This window comes from Danio rerio, chromosome 15 (genome assembly GCF_049306965.1).
Source record: "Danio rerio strain Tuebingen ecotype United States chromosome 15, GRCz12tu, whole genome shotgun sequence".
NCBI lineage: Eukaryota > Metazoa > Chordata > Actinopteri > Cypriniformes > Danionidae > Danio > Danio rerio.
This window is the reverse complement of record NC_133190.1, coordinates 49,900,349-49,919,082: the sequence shown is the minus strand read 5'-3', so window position 1 is coordinate 49,919,082 and position 18,734 is coordinate 49,900,349. Positions and strand designations below refer to the sequence as shown.

General features: G+C 38.8%; 2 protein-coding genes across 2 annotated transcripts; both read right to left on the bottom strand.

Annotated features, from left to right (window-relative positions):
- Positions 1 to 3,730: 3,730 nt before the first annotated feature.
- On the bottom strand, positions 3,731 to 5,929 carry si:ch1073-340i21.3. Its single transcript, XM_073924153.1, has 4 exons — positions 5,897 to 5,929; positions 5,717 to 5,814; positions 4,696 to 5,448; positions 3,731 to 4,062 (listed from the first exon to the last, which is right to left on the bottom strand). The coding sequence occupies exons 1-4, from the start codon at positions 5,910 to 5,912 to the stop codon at positions 4,057 to 4,059; spliced, it is 873 nt and encodes a 290-aa protein (XP_073780254.1). The 5' UTR covers positions 5,913 to 5,929; the 3' UTR covers positions 3,731 to 4,056.
- A 7,032-nt stretch (positions 5,930 to 12,961) lies between these two features.
- Positions 12,962 to 18,536, bottom strand: LOC100002043 (uncharacterized protein DDB_G0272718-like). Its single transcript, XM_073924154.1, has 4 exons — positions 18,501 to 18,536; positions 18,355 to 18,431; positions 16,098 to 16,408; positions 12,962 to 13,351 (listed from the first exon to the last, which is right to left on the bottom strand). Exons 1-3 carry the CDS (start codon positions 18,514 to 18,516, stop codon positions 16,121 to 16,123), a joined length of 381 nt encoding a protein of 126 aa, XP_073780255.1. The 5' UTR covers positions 18,517 to 18,536; the 3' UTR covers positions 12,962 to 13,351; positions 16,098 to 16,120.
- Between the last annotated feature and the right edge of the window lie 198 nt (positions 18,537 to 18,734).

The window sequence follows — 18,734 nt, the reverse complement described above, 5'->3', positions numbered from 1 at the left end:
GGTGTTGTGCTTTGTTGAAGGGATAATGACAATTCTTTTGGGGTGAACAATTTTTTTTAATGTTTTCTGAGTTGTGGCCGTTAAGCAGATTTAACAGGCTCACTGATTTACAATATGATTGGTTATTTTAACGTTTTAAAGTTAGTTACTTTGAGTATGAAAAATGTCTTTTCCTCCATTTATTCTGCTTCAGGAGTCAGACTGTTGACTGTAAACAACACAAAAATAATGCAATAAATAGCTTTGAAGAAAAATTTGCTGCCATTGAACCTGAGAAAAACTTTGAGAATAATCATAATGACATAGTCTCCATGCTATAATAATAATATTAATGAAACCATTTTTAACCGCGGGGACATATCTTTATTAGTAAAATTTGGCTGTATTATTTGTGTCCTCTTCAAAAAAATGCTCGAAAGAAATTTTATATTTATTGTCCCCCTTACTGTTAAATCAGATTTACGCCCATGTTCCCTATTATTTGATGCAAAAAGGTGTTACAAGATGCTGAAGAGTATTTTGTTGAGCTTCAAGGCAGTTTACAAAAAACGAAGTGCATATAAACAGACACGGTGCATTGCTTGAGTTGGATGGTGTATTTAGTTAGTAAATGTTACCAGTGGTGTAATGTAACAAAATACAAATACTCAGATTACTGTAGTTGAGTAGTTTTTCCCAAGGATTGTAATTTACTACGTTGTTTTAAAGATGTGTACTTTTACTTTCCCTGGAGTACATTTATAATGCAGTATCTGTAATTTTACTCCACTACTTTCCTTCAACCTGCAGTCACTACTTTATTATTTCCTGTCTATGGGGATTAGAAAAATCAGTCCAGTGATTCCTGTCCAGGCGAGGCAGTGGCGCAGTAGGTAGTGCTGTCGCCTCACAGCAAGAAGGTCGCTGGTTTGAACCTCGGCTCAGTTGGCGTTTCTGTGTGGAGTTTGCATGTTCTCCCTGCTTTCACGTGGGTTTCCTCCGGGTGCTCCGGTTTCCCCCACAGTCCAAAGACATGCGGGACAGGTGAATTGGGTAGGCTAAATTGTCCGTAGTGTGTGTGTGTGTGAATGTGTGTGTGGATGTTTCCCAGAGATGGGTTGCGGCTGGAAGGGCATCCGCTGCGTAAAACTTGCTGGATAAGTTGGCGGTTCATTCCGCTGTGGCGACCCCGGATTAATAAAGGGACTAAGCCGACAAGAAAATGAATGAATGAATATATTCCTGTCCAATCAGATCACATCATAATAAACTACCTCAACACATGGGCGACCTATAATCGCAGTAAACTGTTTAGAAGCATTAAAAGTGTCCAATAAGATGTGCAAAATCTTTACACGCATTGACCCAGAGACTGTTTAGATGCAGGCCACTTATGAGAAGATGATGGATGTTTACTGTATGATGACCGAAATGGCCTTAAACACAGAGCAGGCACAAGCTGTCAACATGACGTCAGATTGATGTCATACCCTAACGTTGCATTTTGTTTGGAAATGAAAATTGAGTTGACACTAGAAACCAATGTCAAGCCTACGTCAATGTCCAACCTAAAATCAACCAAATATCAACGTCTAACGATGTTACAGCATGACGTTGTGTGGATGATTCCACTATGACGTCTATCAGATGTTGTATTTTGGTTGCCATACCTGATGAATAAATGTCAGTGTTTGATGTGAATTTGATGGTTTAAGATGTTGGCTCGACGTTGGATTTTGGCCAGCTTTTAACACAACCTAAAATCAACCAAATGTCAACATCTAATGATGCTACAGCTTGACGTTGTGTTGATGCTACCACTATGACGTCTATCAGATGGTGGATTTTGGATGCCATAGCTGATAAATAAACGTCAGTATTTGACGTCAATATGATGTTGGTTTAAGATGTTGGCTCGACGTTGGATTTTGGTCACTTTCCAACACAACCTAAAATCAACCAAATATCAACGTCTAAAGATGTTACAGCTTGACGTTGTGCGGATGTTACCACTAAGACGTCTATCCGATGTTGAATTTTGGTTGCCATACCTGACGAATTAATATCAGTATATGATGTGAATATGACGCTGGTTTAAGATGTTGGCTTGACGTTAGATTTTGGCCAGTTTTTAACACAACCTAAAATCAACCAAATATCAACGTCTAATGATGTTACAGCTTGACGTTGTGAGGATGTTACCACTATGACTTCTATCTGATGGTGGATTTTGGTTGCCATACCTGACACAACCTAAAAACAACCAAATATCAACGTCTGATGATGCTACAGCTTGACGTTGTGTGGACGCTATCACTATGACGTCTATCAAATGATGGATTTTGGCTGCCATACCTGATGAATAAACGTAAGTATTTGACGTCAATATGATGTTGGTTTAAGATGTTGGCTCGACGTTGTATTTTGGTCACTGTCCAACAACCTAAAAACAACCAAATATCAACGTTTAATGATGTTACAGCTTGATGTTGTGTGAACGTTACCACTATAACGTCTATCCAATGTTGCATTTTGGTTGCCATATCTAACGAATAAATATCAGTATATGATGTGAATATGATGCTGGTTTAAGATGTTGGCTCGACGTTAGATTTTGGCCAGCTTTAAACACAACCTAAAATCAACCAAATGTCAACGTCTAATGATGTTACAGCTTGACGTTGTGAGGATGTTACCACTATGACGTCTATCAGATGGTGGATTTTGGTTGCCATACCTGACACAACCTAAAAACAACCAAATATCAACGTGTGATGATGCTACAGCTTGACGTTGTGTGGACGCTATCACTATGACTATCAGATGTTGGATTTTGGTTGCCATATCTAACACAACCTAAAAACAACCAAATATCAACGTCTGATGATGCTACAGCTTGACGTTGTGTGGACGCTATCACTATGACTATCAGATGTTGGATTTTGGTTGCCATATCTAACACAACCTAAAAACAACCAAATATCAACGTCTGATGATGCTACAGCTTGACGTTGTGTGGACGCTATCACTATGACGTCTATCAGATGTTGGATTTTGGTTGCCTTACCTGACACAACCTAAAATCAACCAAATATCAACCGACAGCACTACCTACTGCGCCACTGCATCGCCTTCTTTTCTTAAATGATCTTAGCATCACTTCAGTTGTGTCTTTAGATTTTTTCCAGTTACATTTAGATTTAATATCTGTTATTTAGAATAATTATTGTATAATAACAGTACTGTTATTTATAATCATATATAATCTTTTATTTATTTATTTATTTAGTTTTGAGGGAGAGCTGTGCCCCAGTAAAGCTTTATCTCTAGCAACGCCTCTGGATGACAAAAAGTAAAATAGCTACGTTTCCTCATGAGATCAGGCTATTATTTTAGGCCATTTTTTATTTATTTTCTTTAAGTTTTCAACTTTTGTAACTCGTATAAAATCTCTTTGTTCTTTCTAGTTTTGACAGATTTGAGCAACATAAACAATGCAAAACACCAACATTTAGAACTTCTGCTGGTGATTCACATATATAAAATAAATCACATCCTGCCCTCCATCTGAATTTCACGATGTCATGTGCAAACAACCCATTTATAATGAGATTCTTTGTGTTTCACTATTTTTATTGTACTGAAGTTAATGGCACATTTATTGTCAACGGGGTTATTTGTTGTAAATATATTTTGGTTTTGACCATGTGAGTTTTAACAATGCAGGAAAAAAGTACACTTAAAACTGATCATTGTACATGTTTTTAATAACGAAATTCTGAATAATACACTAGTGCAGACACATTGCATGAACACAATTTGTTTTTCTTTGTTTAACCGTGACACCCTGAACCTGAGACTCCAAGCATGAATGCATAGAACTTCATATATTTGGACAGCTCAGACCTGGTGGATATTTATTTCTCCTTTTTGTGCAAACAAATCCAACAAGTGGGTCACGTTTAAAGCCAACATACAAAACCACTGCTTGAGGAAAAACATTTGTTCAGATTTGATTTTTGACTCAAAACCTTAAAGTGTGACAACAAGCCCCCGTCCAAACTCACGCCTTCAGCTTCAGTCCTGTAAAGACAGACAGAACAATGTCAACTTTCACAATAAATGAAATGAGCTTCTTTTAATTTAATTCTTTTAATATGTCAGCAAATGATTCTTGGTCTTAGTATGCTGACGAGATTCATCTACTCTCTCAGAAATAAACGTAGGCGAGCTGACACTGGGGTGGTACCTTTTCAAAACGTACAAATTTATACCTACAAGGTCCATATTAATAACTAAATGTACAAAAGTGTTCCTCTTAATTTTTTTTGGAACTAATATATACTTTTGAGGTACCAATACGGACCCTTTAAGTACAAATGTGTACCTTTTGAAAAGGTCCCACCCCAATGACAGCTCAAAATCATTTTCTGCATGTAAACCAGTTAGTGTGCATTACAGAAGGGAGTTCACAGAAGACTATAGGTTTGAACAAGTCTGACCAGCTGCTTCTGCATGCTTAAACTGGCCGGGTTTGTTTTACCTTGCTTAATGTCTCCAGATAACTTGGAAAGACTAATACTAAGACAAAAATACAGAGATATTTTTAAGCTTCTTTTTGCTCAAAGATCCCATGTTCCACAAAATGAATTGGGCTTTTATGACATGATGCTGAGTGAATGTGCAGGAATTTACTAAATAAGCTCAAATGTTTACCTCATCACTGCTCGATGACTTGCGTCCACGATGATGTCCGCGTCCATGTCCATGTCCATGGCCATGGCCATGGCCATGATGGCGCTCCTGTCCATGTTGATGTCCAAATCCGCGTTGGTGTCCGTGTTCATATCCATATCCGGGTCCTTGAGGCGGTCCATAGCCGGGTCCTTGAGGCGGCCCATATCCGGGTCCTTGAGATGGTCCATATCCAGGTACATGAGGTTGTCCATATCCAGGTCCTTGAGGTGGTCCATATCCAGGGCCATATCCAGGTCCTTGAGGCATTCCGGGTACAGGACCATATCCAGGTCCTTGGGGCACTCCGGGTCCATATCCGGGTCCTTGAGGTGCTCCAGGTCCATATCCAGGTCCTTGAGGTGCTCCAGGTCCATATCCAGGTCCTTGAGGTGCTCCAGGTCCATATCCAGGTCCTTGAGGCGCTCCAGGTCCATATCCAGGTCCTTGAGGCGCTCCAGGTCCATATCCAGGTCCTTGAGGCGGTCCAGGTCCATATGCAGGTCCTTGAGGCGCTCCAGGTCCATATCCAGGTCCTTGAGGCGCTCCAGGTCCATATCCAGGTCCTTGAGGCGCTCCAGGTCCATATCCAGGTCCTTGAGGCGCTCCAGGTCCATATCCAGGTCCTTGAGGTGCTCCAGGTCCATATCCGGGTCCTTGAGGCACTCCAGGTCCGGGCCCATATCCAGGTCCCTGAGGTACTCCGGGACCAGGTCCATTTGCAGGTGCTTGACCCTGAATGCAAGAGGACCAGATCTTGTTATGAATTTAAGTGATTTTCATATCAATGTTATTTTTTGATTCATTGAGATTTTAGCCTACTAGTACAGATTTTATTGGTATAATATTTGTTTCTACAGAGTTTTGTTTATTTTTAGGACATTTTTATACATTTGATTTTAGTAAATGTTTAATTTTTTCAAGGTTGAGTTATTAATCTTGTTGAGGTCATTTCCTCGTGTATTAGAAACTTTCATTCACGGTCATGATCAAAACTTCTTACCGCTGTCATGTCAAACGCATTATATTTATTCTTCTTTGAAAAGAGTCCCTCCACCTCGTTTCCCTCCTCCTTCTTCACCTCCTCTTCTCCTCCAATAGCTGGTAAAAAAAAAACATTTAGTTACACACTAAAATCATTCAGTAAAATGATGTAGAAGATGTATAAGTGAACAGCATTTACCATCAGCCAGATCCATGATGAATGAGTTTGTGTGAAGTGATCTCTATGACAGCAGTATTTATCCAGTGTTTTAAGCTGAGGAGGCGGGGCCAGTGGGTGTGACTGCATATCTCCTGCGAGTGTAATCAAGCCACACCCAAATTATACCCAGTATTCTATCATTGAACGAAACCCCACCCACATTCAGAGAGGCGGAGCTCAAACAAGCACTCCTTGGCCCAGAGCATAAAACCAGTTATTGTGGTTTCAAAAGTAGGCTGGCTGATCATGGATCCTTAGATCAGGTTTAATACTTATTTATCATCTATCAGATAACACTATAAATTTTAAAATGATTTTTGCATCAATGTTTTTCTCTCACACAATTCAGAGTTTTGAGTTTACATCTCTCAATTCTGAGTTTTTTTCCCTCCAATTTCTATATTAACATTTTGCACTTGACAGCTTTGTCAAAATTATGACCCTTTATCTTTGAAAATTGGAGATTACATCTTGCAATTGTTGTTTGTTTGTTTGTTTTTTGTGTCTGCAATAGAATCAGTCCATAGAAACTAAACCGCTAGAGGCAACTATAAAGCAGAGACTCTAACTTTGGCACAATTAAAATCACTTGCTTCTTTGACATCCATGTCGGGTGTGTCTCATCACAAATCCTGCCTCAAATGCTTCTGGCAAAACACTCATAACGAAGAGCCGTAGTTGCCCAAAAGCAGGTATTGATCATTCCTGATCTGTGACTCACCTCAGAAGAGCAGAACTGGTTTCAGAGCTGTTATGGCTTGAAGTTAAAGTCCATTTACTTTAAGGGGCATCTATTTACCACTTTTTCAAGATTTAATGCAGGTCTTTTGTGTCTCCAGAATGTGTCTGTAAAGTTTCAGCTTAAAACACTCAGATTATTTATTAGACTCCTTAGAACATTAGAACTTTCTGCTCTTAACAGTGTGTTGCTGTTTTTTGGTGCCTGTAAAGCCTAGTTCACACTACAGGATATTAAACATCAGCAGATCGCTGTGCCGTTCACACTACATGGCTTGACTTTGTGTCTTTTAATCTCTGTGGTGTTCACACTACGCAACACTACGTGAATGATCCACAAGAGGGGGGTCACACACTACATGATCTGACAACAACTCATTACCCATCAGCTCATTCAAGCTACCAAACCACAGCAAATGAAATTTTTAGGGAGGAGTCGTCAGAACAGCTGAACACTATTGGCTGCTTGTGTGCGGATTACACCACTGACAGCGTTTCAAGCTTTGGAGAAAGCATTTAAAAACATCGTCAAATCAGCTGATTTATGAGCGCATTAATCACTCATCTGCAGGTTCCAGTGGAGAGATACACAGAGAGTTTTTAATTTTTGTAATTGTATAACTCTTTGAAATAAAACTAACATATTTATAACACCCTGCCGTTCTCTAACTATCGGTGTATTTCTTTCTGACATTGTTATTTTTTTTATTACAAAACAGTAAAGAACTGAGCATTTCTGCCTTAAATTACCATATTGGTCAAAATGACTGCATGCATGTCTGATACTTTTCGCTGTCACTTTAAATATGTGTGCATTTTCTTGCCTAGAAACTTCCTGCTAACATAAACAAAACTTTCTGATGGCAAAAACATCAATTTACTTCAGATCTCTTTCAAAACAGCATATTCTGTGCCGGGAAATAGCTCCTGTTTGAAAGTGAAAATGAAAGCCAAAACCTTTAAGTGTTTTAGTATCTTAACTACATATTTATAGGCTGTATTACCAAAAAAGATGATATTTTAGGTTAATGGTGTCATTAAATATGATGCCAGACATTCAAAGCTTAATTTTAATATCTCAATAATAGCTTTGAATGTAAATATGTTGTGACAGTATGGCGTTTTATATGAGAACGGTCAGAATGAGCAGTATGATAATTCTAATAGTTACAGAATTCTAGTTCCACTGTTAATATATCCTACTCTCATGTCTGTGCTAACGCAGAATGAAGCGAGTGATTATTTGATGTATTTGTTGCAACGAGTCACACACATTGTCACACACAGACACACGTGTTTATCTTTGCACTGTTTTTGCATGCAGATGTGACAGGATACATGTTAATATCCACTGCTGTATGGATATGCGTTATGTTAATATACAAAATAAACCTGATTTAATGTCCACAAACCAGGATTCAGTGTTGCCAGATTGGAAATGTCAAAGTATCGTACCAGAACATCAAAATTATCGTATTTGAAGGAAAATTATCGTACACGAGTCAAACTGAGAGTATACAGCTATTATCTAGACACCTAGCGTTTTGACACAACGTGCAAATTACCACAATACGTTAAAAAAACTAGGTACCTTAGTGGGAAGGTTCAAAATCCACCTCTGAGTTGCTGTCATTGAATGTTGTATGTTGCCAGATGTTGAGGGATTTATTTTTTCGTACAAATTGGATGCCGTAATGGACTGCAAAATAGTGCTGGTTGGCTTGAAAGCAGTGCACACTTTGAGGTGTGCATGCTTTGTTTTGATGAGACTAACTTTGGAAAAAAAAACGTTCACAAGACGCATTTGACTGGGGAAAAACGAGAACATCAAGGGAAAACTCCCGTGCTTCTCACCTTCCTTTACAGCACGAATTGTTTTAACATTATTGCTTAAAACATCGACCTCAAACTGAAAACTACTGACCTAACCATGGGCACGCGCAGCAGTAGTGTTAACTCGTGAGAGAAAGCCATTCTCCACGTTGATTGGCTGAGAAGAGGCAACGTAAGATGAGATAGAAAACGTGCCTAACTCCACCTACTCCTCACAGACAGTACAAGAAAAGATGCAGCTAGATCAATAAGTATGAAGCCCGAAGATTACATTGAAGTTACTTTTAAATGCCATAAAATTCTGAAATTATCGTACATTATAGGATTTTTCTCATTATTGATCGTATATCGTATAGAGGTCGAAATTATCGTACAAATACGATAATTATCGTACGTCTGGCAACACTGCCTGGATTGAAGAGTCTTCTTTTATAATTGTACTGACATGCGGCTGTGCTGATAAAGATGGTAAAATCACTATAATTCATTACAAACATGCACTGTTTTAGAAACGTTTTAAACTTGTGAAACTCCTTCTTGAACACATTTGATGATGATTGAAGATCACAGAGCTGAACAGATCTTTTAATCCCAGTTGCTTTGCGCACATCCTGTTTTGTTGATATGATTATACACGTCCCTACAAAGACATGTTAATACGTAGCTGTCAATCAATTTGGTGGGCGGGGAAACCGCACTCCTACATCACGTTGTGGTGGGCCTCAAAATGGGAGGGATTTGGATCGTATTTTAATGTCAGGAAATTAAAAACAGACTTATTGGGTTTCTATCACACAAATATGACCGTGGACACAATACTACACACAGTTCTGTTCAAACAGCTTACAAAAGATGATTTTCATCATCTTTTTTTAAAGGAGCCCTTTAAATGATCTTTAGTGGTTTCAGTGTCATGTTCTCAAGCAATCTGCACCGTCAAAAAGAGTTTATACATTGAATGCTTTGTAGGTCAATGTGGATGAACTTGTCTGCCAAATGCTTAAGTGTAAAATACGCCGACTGGAAACCTGCTGAAATACAATCAGAAAACCAAAAATGTTATAGTTATGGGAAGTTCGGATCATTTTACTGACTCAGATCTTTGAGTCTCGTTCATCAAGATGAACGAATATTTCTGAGTCATTTGGTTTAACTTGCCAAAATATTATTGAAATGTTACGAATTGCTTCCAAACACATCTACAGCTAGCCCAAAAGGTTGATTACATGACAAATAAGAATACTATAAGAAGGAGAAAATAATAATTCAATGTTGACCTGCTCTTTTGTTTATAAAGGCATTTTTGTCTCTTTGCTCAGCTCACCTCTTCATGTCTTCAAATGTCAGGGGTTCGTTCACGTTACACTGACAGTCACATATAATCTTAGCCAATGTACACAGTCTGAGCCGATAGGAGCCATGATAATTAGTTCACCTTTCAGGTCTTGAGTCGTTCGTTATTTACGTGACAGAATGAATCAAACCCGAGGACTTGAGAGATGAGCGGTTCTATTCTTTTTCCGGCTCTAAACGCTTATGATTGGCCCGTGATGAACGAGTGACTCAGACCCGATAGAGGACTCGAGAGATGAACGGATCAATTCTTTTTCCGGCTCTAAACGCTTATGATTGGCCCGTGATGAACGAGTGACTCAGACCCGATAGAGGACTCGAGAGGTGAACGGATCAATTCTTTTCCCGGCTCTAAACGCATATGATTGGCTTCTGCCTTTCCGCGATGAACGACTCGAAATGTGATGACTTGAAATGAACGATGCCACCTGCACAAATGTGCGCACGCGCGGATGATCTAATCACTCTCTGAGAGGACTCGTAATTTCCGAGTCATATTGAAGATTCGTTCAAAATGAACAACCCATCACTAAAATGTTATACAGTGAATGATATTTTGGTTTAGTGTAGGTTTGAAACTCCAACCTATGAAATTTTCCAAGAATGCTGCATCTGACAGGAACTAAATTGACTTCTCTAAACAGCCCCAGCCCGAGGCCCTTTAGTCAGCTTTATAGGTGTGGTGTTCATCACATCTCAGATGCTGATTATTCTGTCAAAGAAAAGGGATTTCATGCATCAAAACAGTAAAAAAGCCTTAAAGAGCCCCTATTATTGGGTTTTAAGGGTCTCCAGCAAAAGTATAATATGCATGCAAGGTCAAAAACAGTTCAATTGCTTTATAATCTGAATTTATTTTTACTCAATTATCCCAGTGACTCCCATATGATTCGTTAAGCTATTCAATTGTTCCCAAACCCCTCCTTAGCACGAAGCTCATCTACACCGATTGGACCGGTGACAGTTTGTTGCGATTGGTCGACAGTGTTCAGCGCGAGACAGAGGCTGTTTCTCAATTCCAAGAACGCAGAGAACGGACTTGTGTTCTTGTGGAGAGCGGTCTTGCCAGGTGTCCTTGGAAGAACGAACTTGGGAGACCGCGTCCTTTGAGAAATGGGATGCTGCGTTCTTCCCGATGGTCACGTGACCTTCACGCGTTTTAAATGGAAATCATTTAAACATTACAGCACTCATATAACGATTTATTGTAATATATACTTTGCATAAAAAAAATATAAATATACTCTGCACAATATAAATAAAACAGCTTTTAATACGAATTTCAGCAAACAAACACCCTTAATGTGTTTATTCCTTTTTTAAGGTGTTCATGGAGATGTTTACTTTCAGCGTTTCATTTAGGGAAACTCCTGAGGTAAATAAATGATATCTCTGAACTTTAATAATAAATCTAAATTAAATGCTGTGCTTCCCACCTCCAGTCGCAATGACTTTTGGGACTTCCAGAGCGAGTTCAGTGCTCAAGTCTGCATCAGTGCGTCCTCGATATCAAGATCCCGTCCGGGAAGTTTCACGTGTCCTTCGTACTTGCGGTCTTGAGTATTGGAACTGAACTTAGGCAGCTGATGATGACGTTGCATGAGAACACGAGGACGCAAGACCGCTAAAGAACGCATATTGAGAAACAGCCAGAGTGAAATGCCCAGCATGGCTTAACATTGAAGTAGTCAAGAGTGCAGAGTGCATGCGTGAGCATACCTGCCAACACTCTTGTTTTTTCCCGGTAGTCTCCCGTATTTCAGACCCATCTCCCGCTTTGCTCAGGGTTCTCTCCTGGGACACCATGCCAAACCTGCTATAAACGTCAAGCATATCTAAGTGGGAACGGTTGAAATGCAATTAAATATATTATTTGCAAGAGAGAAAACAAGGAGGCAACCATTTTAAATCACACCTTTTAATCACAAATGGCGGAAGAAACTGATCCATGAGCTGTGTACTGCAAAGTTCCTGTCGAGCTCTGACAAAGTCCCATACATCAATAGTTTTTTCTGATAATTTCTTTAACAAACAGCCGACGAATCCCCCGTTGCAAGCGCGCAGATTACTGCAGCACTCGTTAGAAAAACGAGGGCTATAACGCAGAGGTATTTTTGCAAAAATAAACCTCAACCCCCACTGACTCTTCATGGTTTCATCTTTGGGTAGAGAACTTTCCCTCACACTTCTAATAGTATCCAGCAGAGCAGAGTTTTCACGACTTGATTCAACCGGGATCTGGTTTATTGCCGAAATGGCAAAAGACTCATTATCGAGACGATTCATTTGAGCACTCAGACTCGAATATGTTATAAATGAATCAATAGTTTTAAACACGGTGCACTTACAAATTTAAGCCTTAGCTGGATATTTCACTACACTTAAAGCCGTTACACACTACATAGAAGGTCATTCTCAAAACCCATAATAGGGGCTCTTTAAAATGACCTTTTGTGTTGGCCGATACGTTTTTACTAAAAATTGAGGAAGTGTTTAGTAAGCTGCTTTCTCTAAATGGAGCTAAAAGGGAACTCAGAAAAGTAGTAGTCTCCTATCTGGGGACACAAGTAGGTCAAGGTTGTACAAGACCTGCTATAATCATAAGTGGAAGATAGAGTTTAATTAATTCACTTCCTTTTTGGCCCTTTATTAATCTAGGGTCACCACAGCGGAATGAAGCTTATCTCCAGCTTGTGTTTTTCGCAGCGTATGCCCTTCCAGCTACACACACACACACACACACACACACACACACACACACACACACACACACACACACACACACACACACAATTTAGCTTACCTAATTTACCTGTACCACATGTGTTTCGACTTGTAGGGGAAACCAAAGCACCCAGAAAAAACCCACGCAAACACTGGGAGAAAATGCAAACTCCACACAGATAATAAGTCAACAGCGCTACCCACTGCACCACCATGCCACCCCCTTAGGAAAAATTCTCCAGTAAAATACAAACAACACAAAAAACACAGCCCTAGCAGGATTAGCTTGTTAGCCAGTTACATTTGCACCAATCCGGAGTCAACCACATTATGACAGACAACATTTTACAATAAGTGCATTAAAGGTTTTAAATATTTTAATAAAATCAGGACAACTTTCACCGATTCGTAGGTTGAGTTTATTTTAATAAGTTGCCAAAAAAGTACAGCATATTCACATTTGATAAAACAAACTTGTAATATGACATGCTGCCTAACAACCATAAAATAATAATTTAAAACGTGCTGCGTGCAATTCAATGGCTTTTCACAATAAGAGTTTTGAAACTTGCATAGAAACTGAAAACATGTAGCAGTTTGACTAATATATAGAAATATAACATTGTAGTTTAAAGGACAGGATCACACAGAGTATACTAATTGAAGTCAAATTAAAATGGAAAACCATTGCTAGAGCAAAGCATTTGTGCAATTTAGTTTTTTCTGACTGAAACCCTTAAGTAGGACAACAAGACTCGATCCAAACTCATGTCTTCAGCTTCAGTCCTAGAAAAGAACAGAGAGAACAAATGTCAATTTTAATTTTACAAAATACTGTATAATATCTGATAACAAAAATACGAGTAGCAGTGTGATATGGCTGTATAACAGCACTGGTGGGAGGCGGGATTTGGCACTGCTACTCGTGTGATATTGCATTTATACAACAGTTCGACGGCACAATCGGGTGTATAAAAAAAGAAAAAAAAAGAAAAACAAACATGGAGTCTAAAACCCTTTTGTATTAGGAACTACTTTCTTCCACTATTCACTCACAACTGCAGCAGAAGCCGTTACTAATTCACCAACGTTACTGTAGAGCTAGTGTTTGAAAGATTCTCTAGCGTAATGTCTAAAGTGGTGATGACAAAACAGCTGATTTTGCTCACATTTTAAGATGAGGCTGATCGTGACATGAAATGCCATCAGTCTACAGAGATATCTTCTTACAGTGTTACAGTCTACAGTATTTCTCTGTTGCAATCAGGTGATCTCAATAATTAACCGAAAAAAAAAAGCAACGCAATCACTACCAGCCCGCTGTTGTGTTTGTGATAAGGAGGGGGTGTCCTTATAAATAAACTGCATAGTTGCAATCTATACAAAAGAGAGAGATCGACTTAGAATATCTCTTACCAGTTTATAAATGATTTGATCAGCTGTAGTTTGAAAACACTGTTTAGTAATCTTCTAAACAATGGCTTATTATGCAGTGCCATTTTGTGGATCGACAACGTCAACGGTAATGTGTATAGTAGCCCATTCGCTCAATTTGCATCCTTTGCCTGTATTGCGGCGCAGGATGTCTATTCGAGGCGTTGCATTGACTTAACATTTAAATCACTCGCGCTTTACGCTTCTACGGCGTCTGGTGTGAACGCAGCATAAGGCCGTCTCTCAGAAATTATTATTATTATAATTATTATTTTAAAATAGGCACTATCCTTATGAATAAACTGCATAGTTGCAATCTGAACAACTACATTCTCAACAATAAAAAAAGCCTCAAAAAGTACATGATGTTGTCCAACAGCTGCAATATTTGTCAAACTGTAGTGATTTTATTGATCTGCTGTCATTCTGTGGGCGGAGTAATACACAAGAGTGAAGAGGCTGTATGAGTGCTGTTATTGCAGAATATCAGATAGAACTGTTGTATGCATGCGTGCGTGCGTGTGTGTGTGTGTGTGTGTGTGTGTGTGTGTGTGTGTGTGTGTGTGTGTGTGTGTGTATATTAGGGTTGGGTCGATAGACGATGCCTTCGTCCATTGCCGACAGACACCAAGAGCCGGCATCCTCAGCTCTGCCCCTGTTGCAAATGTGCTTGCGAAAAATACACACTCAGGCCCTGTTTACACTAATAGGTCTTAGTTTTAAATGGCATTTTAGAATGAAAACGATCCACATCCACACTGGCGTTTAGCATTTCTGAGCAGCCCTCCTTCCACACTAGCGATGAAAATGCACATCACTTGACCACACACACACACACAGGCATGCGCTCAAGACAGCGGGTCCAGGCACTCAGCGGGTCAGTAGACTGCTTCAATCTTTTGCTTCCACACTTGTACTCTGTAATTTTAGCGAACACCTCAGATACTGTTGGCTGGTTCCTGTTGGTTGGGCACCTTTTTTACCGATGCCATTATAAGGACACAGATCACTGCCTATTTACAAGTCCCGCAGAAAAAGTGATTGACAGGTGGTAATTATGTGAAAAACTTTGTGTGTGTGTGTGTGTGTACGTACACACACACGTAAATGATTAATAAATGTAAAATATGCATGAAATAACCATCATCACTGAGCATTACCATGTATATTAGTATATACTTATGTAAAAAAATTATAATAATAATAATAATAATAATAATAATAATAATAACAATAATAATTAAAAAAACTTATTCTCCCTCGCACTTATTAAAATATTGCGTATAAAGAATATACGCAAATTATTTTATGCCATTTAATGGACCCTCTCATTTTTGTGGCTTCATACATCGTTGGGATGCCCTTTTAAATCTGGAAGCATGCCTGATATTCAAATATAAAATTACTATTGTTCAATAAGGAAAATAATTAATTGAGATTCCATTTTTGCCATATCGCCCAGCGAGCAGGCAGATATCTGAATATCGCAAATCACTTAATTTACTAATGAACCTTTATTATTCATTAACTCATTTTCTTTTTGGTTTAGTCCCTTTATTAATCAGCGGTCGCCACAGCGGAATGAACCGCCAACTTATCCTGCACAAGTTTTCCACAACGGATGCCCTTCCAACCGCAAACCACCACTGGGAAACACCCATACACTCTTCCATTCACACTCATACACTATGGCCCATTTAGTTCATCAATTCCCCTATAGATCATGTGTTTGGACTGTGGGGGAAACCAGAGCACCCGGAGGAAACCCATGCCAACCTTCTTGCTGTGGGGCAAATCATGCTACCCACTGTGTCACCGTGACACCCTATTAATTAACCTTTATTGGTCTCCAGTGATTGGCTCATTGTAACAGAACAATATCAATACAAAACTCCAGAGTAAGAACTTATCTCTTTGCATGTGTTGTCATGATCATTTATGGGGGGTTTTTCCACATAGATTTAAAAACAAAATAAAATGAGTCTTTAATGATGTGTTGCGGAGTAAACGTGCAGTTATTTACTAAATATGCACAAATGTTTACCTCATCACTGGATGATAATAGTAGTAGTAATAATAATAATAATTTAATGATGACCTGTATTCATGATGATGTCAGACTCAGTGATGTCCGTGATGATGCCCATGATGGTGTCCATGATGTCCGTGATGGTGTCCATGGTGATGTCCATATTCGGGTCCATATCCTGGATACTGTACGTATCCGGGTCCATATGCTGGTACTTGTGGCTGTACCATTGCAGGTGCATATCCGTATCCTGGAGGCTGTACGTATCCGGGTCCATATACGGGTACCTGAGGCTGTACGAGTACCGGCCCGTATCCTTGATACGGTTCATTATGTCCATGATGATGTCCGTGATGATGTCCGTGGTGGTGGCCGTGACCCTGAATGCACAACCCAATTCAAAATCCCTGATTATATACACATTATTTTGTTCATTTGATTAAATGTTTCCTTTAATACAGAGTTCAGACCGCATGATTTTATCTCTGATTTTCAAATCACAGTGTGAACAATCAAAGACGCCAAACAATCTGAGAAAAATCGCCAATGAGTCGCAGACGCCGGTCAGATATTTGGCATGCTAGATATCTGGAGCTGTCTGCGATTCAAATCATGCCGTGTGAAAAGTGTTCAGACTGAAAATAACATCAGCGATTACCAACAGCCAATGAGAGAGCAGCATCCACTAGTGTGTGCATCTGCAGGCCAGAGAGAGTTGGAGGGAGGAGTTAAAGGTGCTCATTTTCAGTTTATTTGGATCCAAAACAAAAGATAAACTAGTGTAAATTTGGCAGGAGCACCCTTGTGTGTTTGACGTGTCATCTGAGCAATAACACAATCGGCTCGAAAAAAAAAAAAAAAAATTAAAAAAGTACAGAAATTGCTAATTCCTACCCCACTAAAGGCTTCCTTCTCCTCATGTAGTTAATAAATAAAGATACACTTCGGCCCCGTTTACACTAATACGTTTTAGTTTTAAAAATGGCGTTTTAGAATGAAAACAATCCACGTCCACAGTGTTGCATCACCCAGCTTTTCAGTTCTCAGTTCACACTATACTGCTGAAAATGCAGCCTGATCTCACGAGGAACCGCAAGTGTTTTACGTTTTGCCAGTTTAGTGGCTAATTCGTACGAGTTCAGTCATATGAAATTGTACGATTTTAAAAAAGGAGGCGTGGCACCTAACCCCACCCCTAAACCCAACCGTCATTGGGGGGGGATGAGCAAATCGTACTAAATTGTACGAATTATATCGTTACGAAAAAGTTACGAATTGCCGTGAGATTGTGTTGGAAAATGCTTCTTACGTTTTTTATGTTGTCTCTTGGCCAAGACATCATTGTAATTGACAACTGGGTATCAATTGACTTGCCTGCTTAAGGTTATTATTACTAATACTATTATTATTATTAATATTATTATTAATAATAATAATAATAATAATAATAATAATAATAATACTAGCTAATAAATATCCTTAAAAGTAACAGGTTAAAACCTTTTTAGCCTTTTTTCCAAAAGAAAGGCATTAATACTTTTAAAATTACTCAAAAGACTTAGATCAGTGATTCTCAAACTTTTTTCCACCTTTTTAAGTACCACCTCAGAAAAAAAATAGTCCCTCCAAGTACCACCAAAATGAGCAGTATTGAAATACAATAGCGTAGTAGACCCAGTAATGCAGCTACAACTCTAAACAGTTAAAAAAACTTGTCAGATTACCTCAGAAATATAGGCTACATGTCATATATAGCATATTATATACATCATTTTTGATAATTTTTTTAATGCGTGTAGCATGTAAATGACATGTTTCATTCCTCTGCGTACCACTACGAGGAAGCTTGCGTACCACAGTTTGAGAACGACTGACTTAGATAAATAATTAACATTCACATTTTTTATTCACATTAATAATAATAATAATATTATCATTAATAATAATAATAATAATAGTAATAATAATAAGAAGAAATGCATAAATACAACAACCCAAAATAAAGAAAATAAGAAAAAAGTAGTAGCAGGGGAGTTAATGTTCTTAAATTATGAAACCAAAATCCTCTAATAAAGTATATAAATACCCAACAGACTAAAACTAGTATTTAATTTGTGTGTTAATTTCACAGGACGTTAATAACCCTGCACCGTATGCAAATGGGATTCATCTTTGCAGTCATTTGAATTTTTCCATTACTGAAATCAACAAGTTTTAGTATAAAATCAGCAGAGCACAGAAAGGACAATAAGACTGGGATTAAAATATTGACGTTTATTTGACACGAGGTCATTTTCCTGTGTATTAGAGATTGCAATATTCTTACCATCATGTGGTGTCCATGCCCAAAGGAGCCCTCCACGTCGTGCCTCACTTCCTGCTTCACCACTTCCTCTACAAGAGCTGATGAAAACAAACTATTAGCTTCATGTATAAATATATTAACCATGAGAATAAGCAAGCAGCGCTTACCTTTGGCCAGATTCATGATGTATGTGTTTGTGTGATGCGATCTCTAACGTGACAGCAGTATTTATTCACATCCGGGGCCGGTGAGTGTGGCTTTGCATAATATGTGGGCGGGGCTATACTAAATGAGCAGTGCTTGTTCCATGTTTGTATCAGAGGGATGACAGAGAACACAAACAGTGCTGTGGCACGAACAGGATTATACCTCGCAGAACCGGTTTCTCTGGACGTCTGTGT

Bases quoted from the DNA above. Each gene is read 5' to 3' on its own strand.
- si:ch1073-340i21.3 (XM_073924153.1), bottom strand. The intron at 5,449-5,716 runs GTAAGAAGTTTT...TCTTGCATTCAG, and splicing joins ATGCGTTTGACATGACAGCG to GGTCAAGCACCTGCAAATGG.
- LOC100002043 (XM_073924154.1), bottom strand. The intron at 16,409-18,354 runs GTAAGAATATTG...TTGTGCATTCAG, and splicing joins GGCATGGACACCACATGATG to GGTCACGGCCACCACCACGG.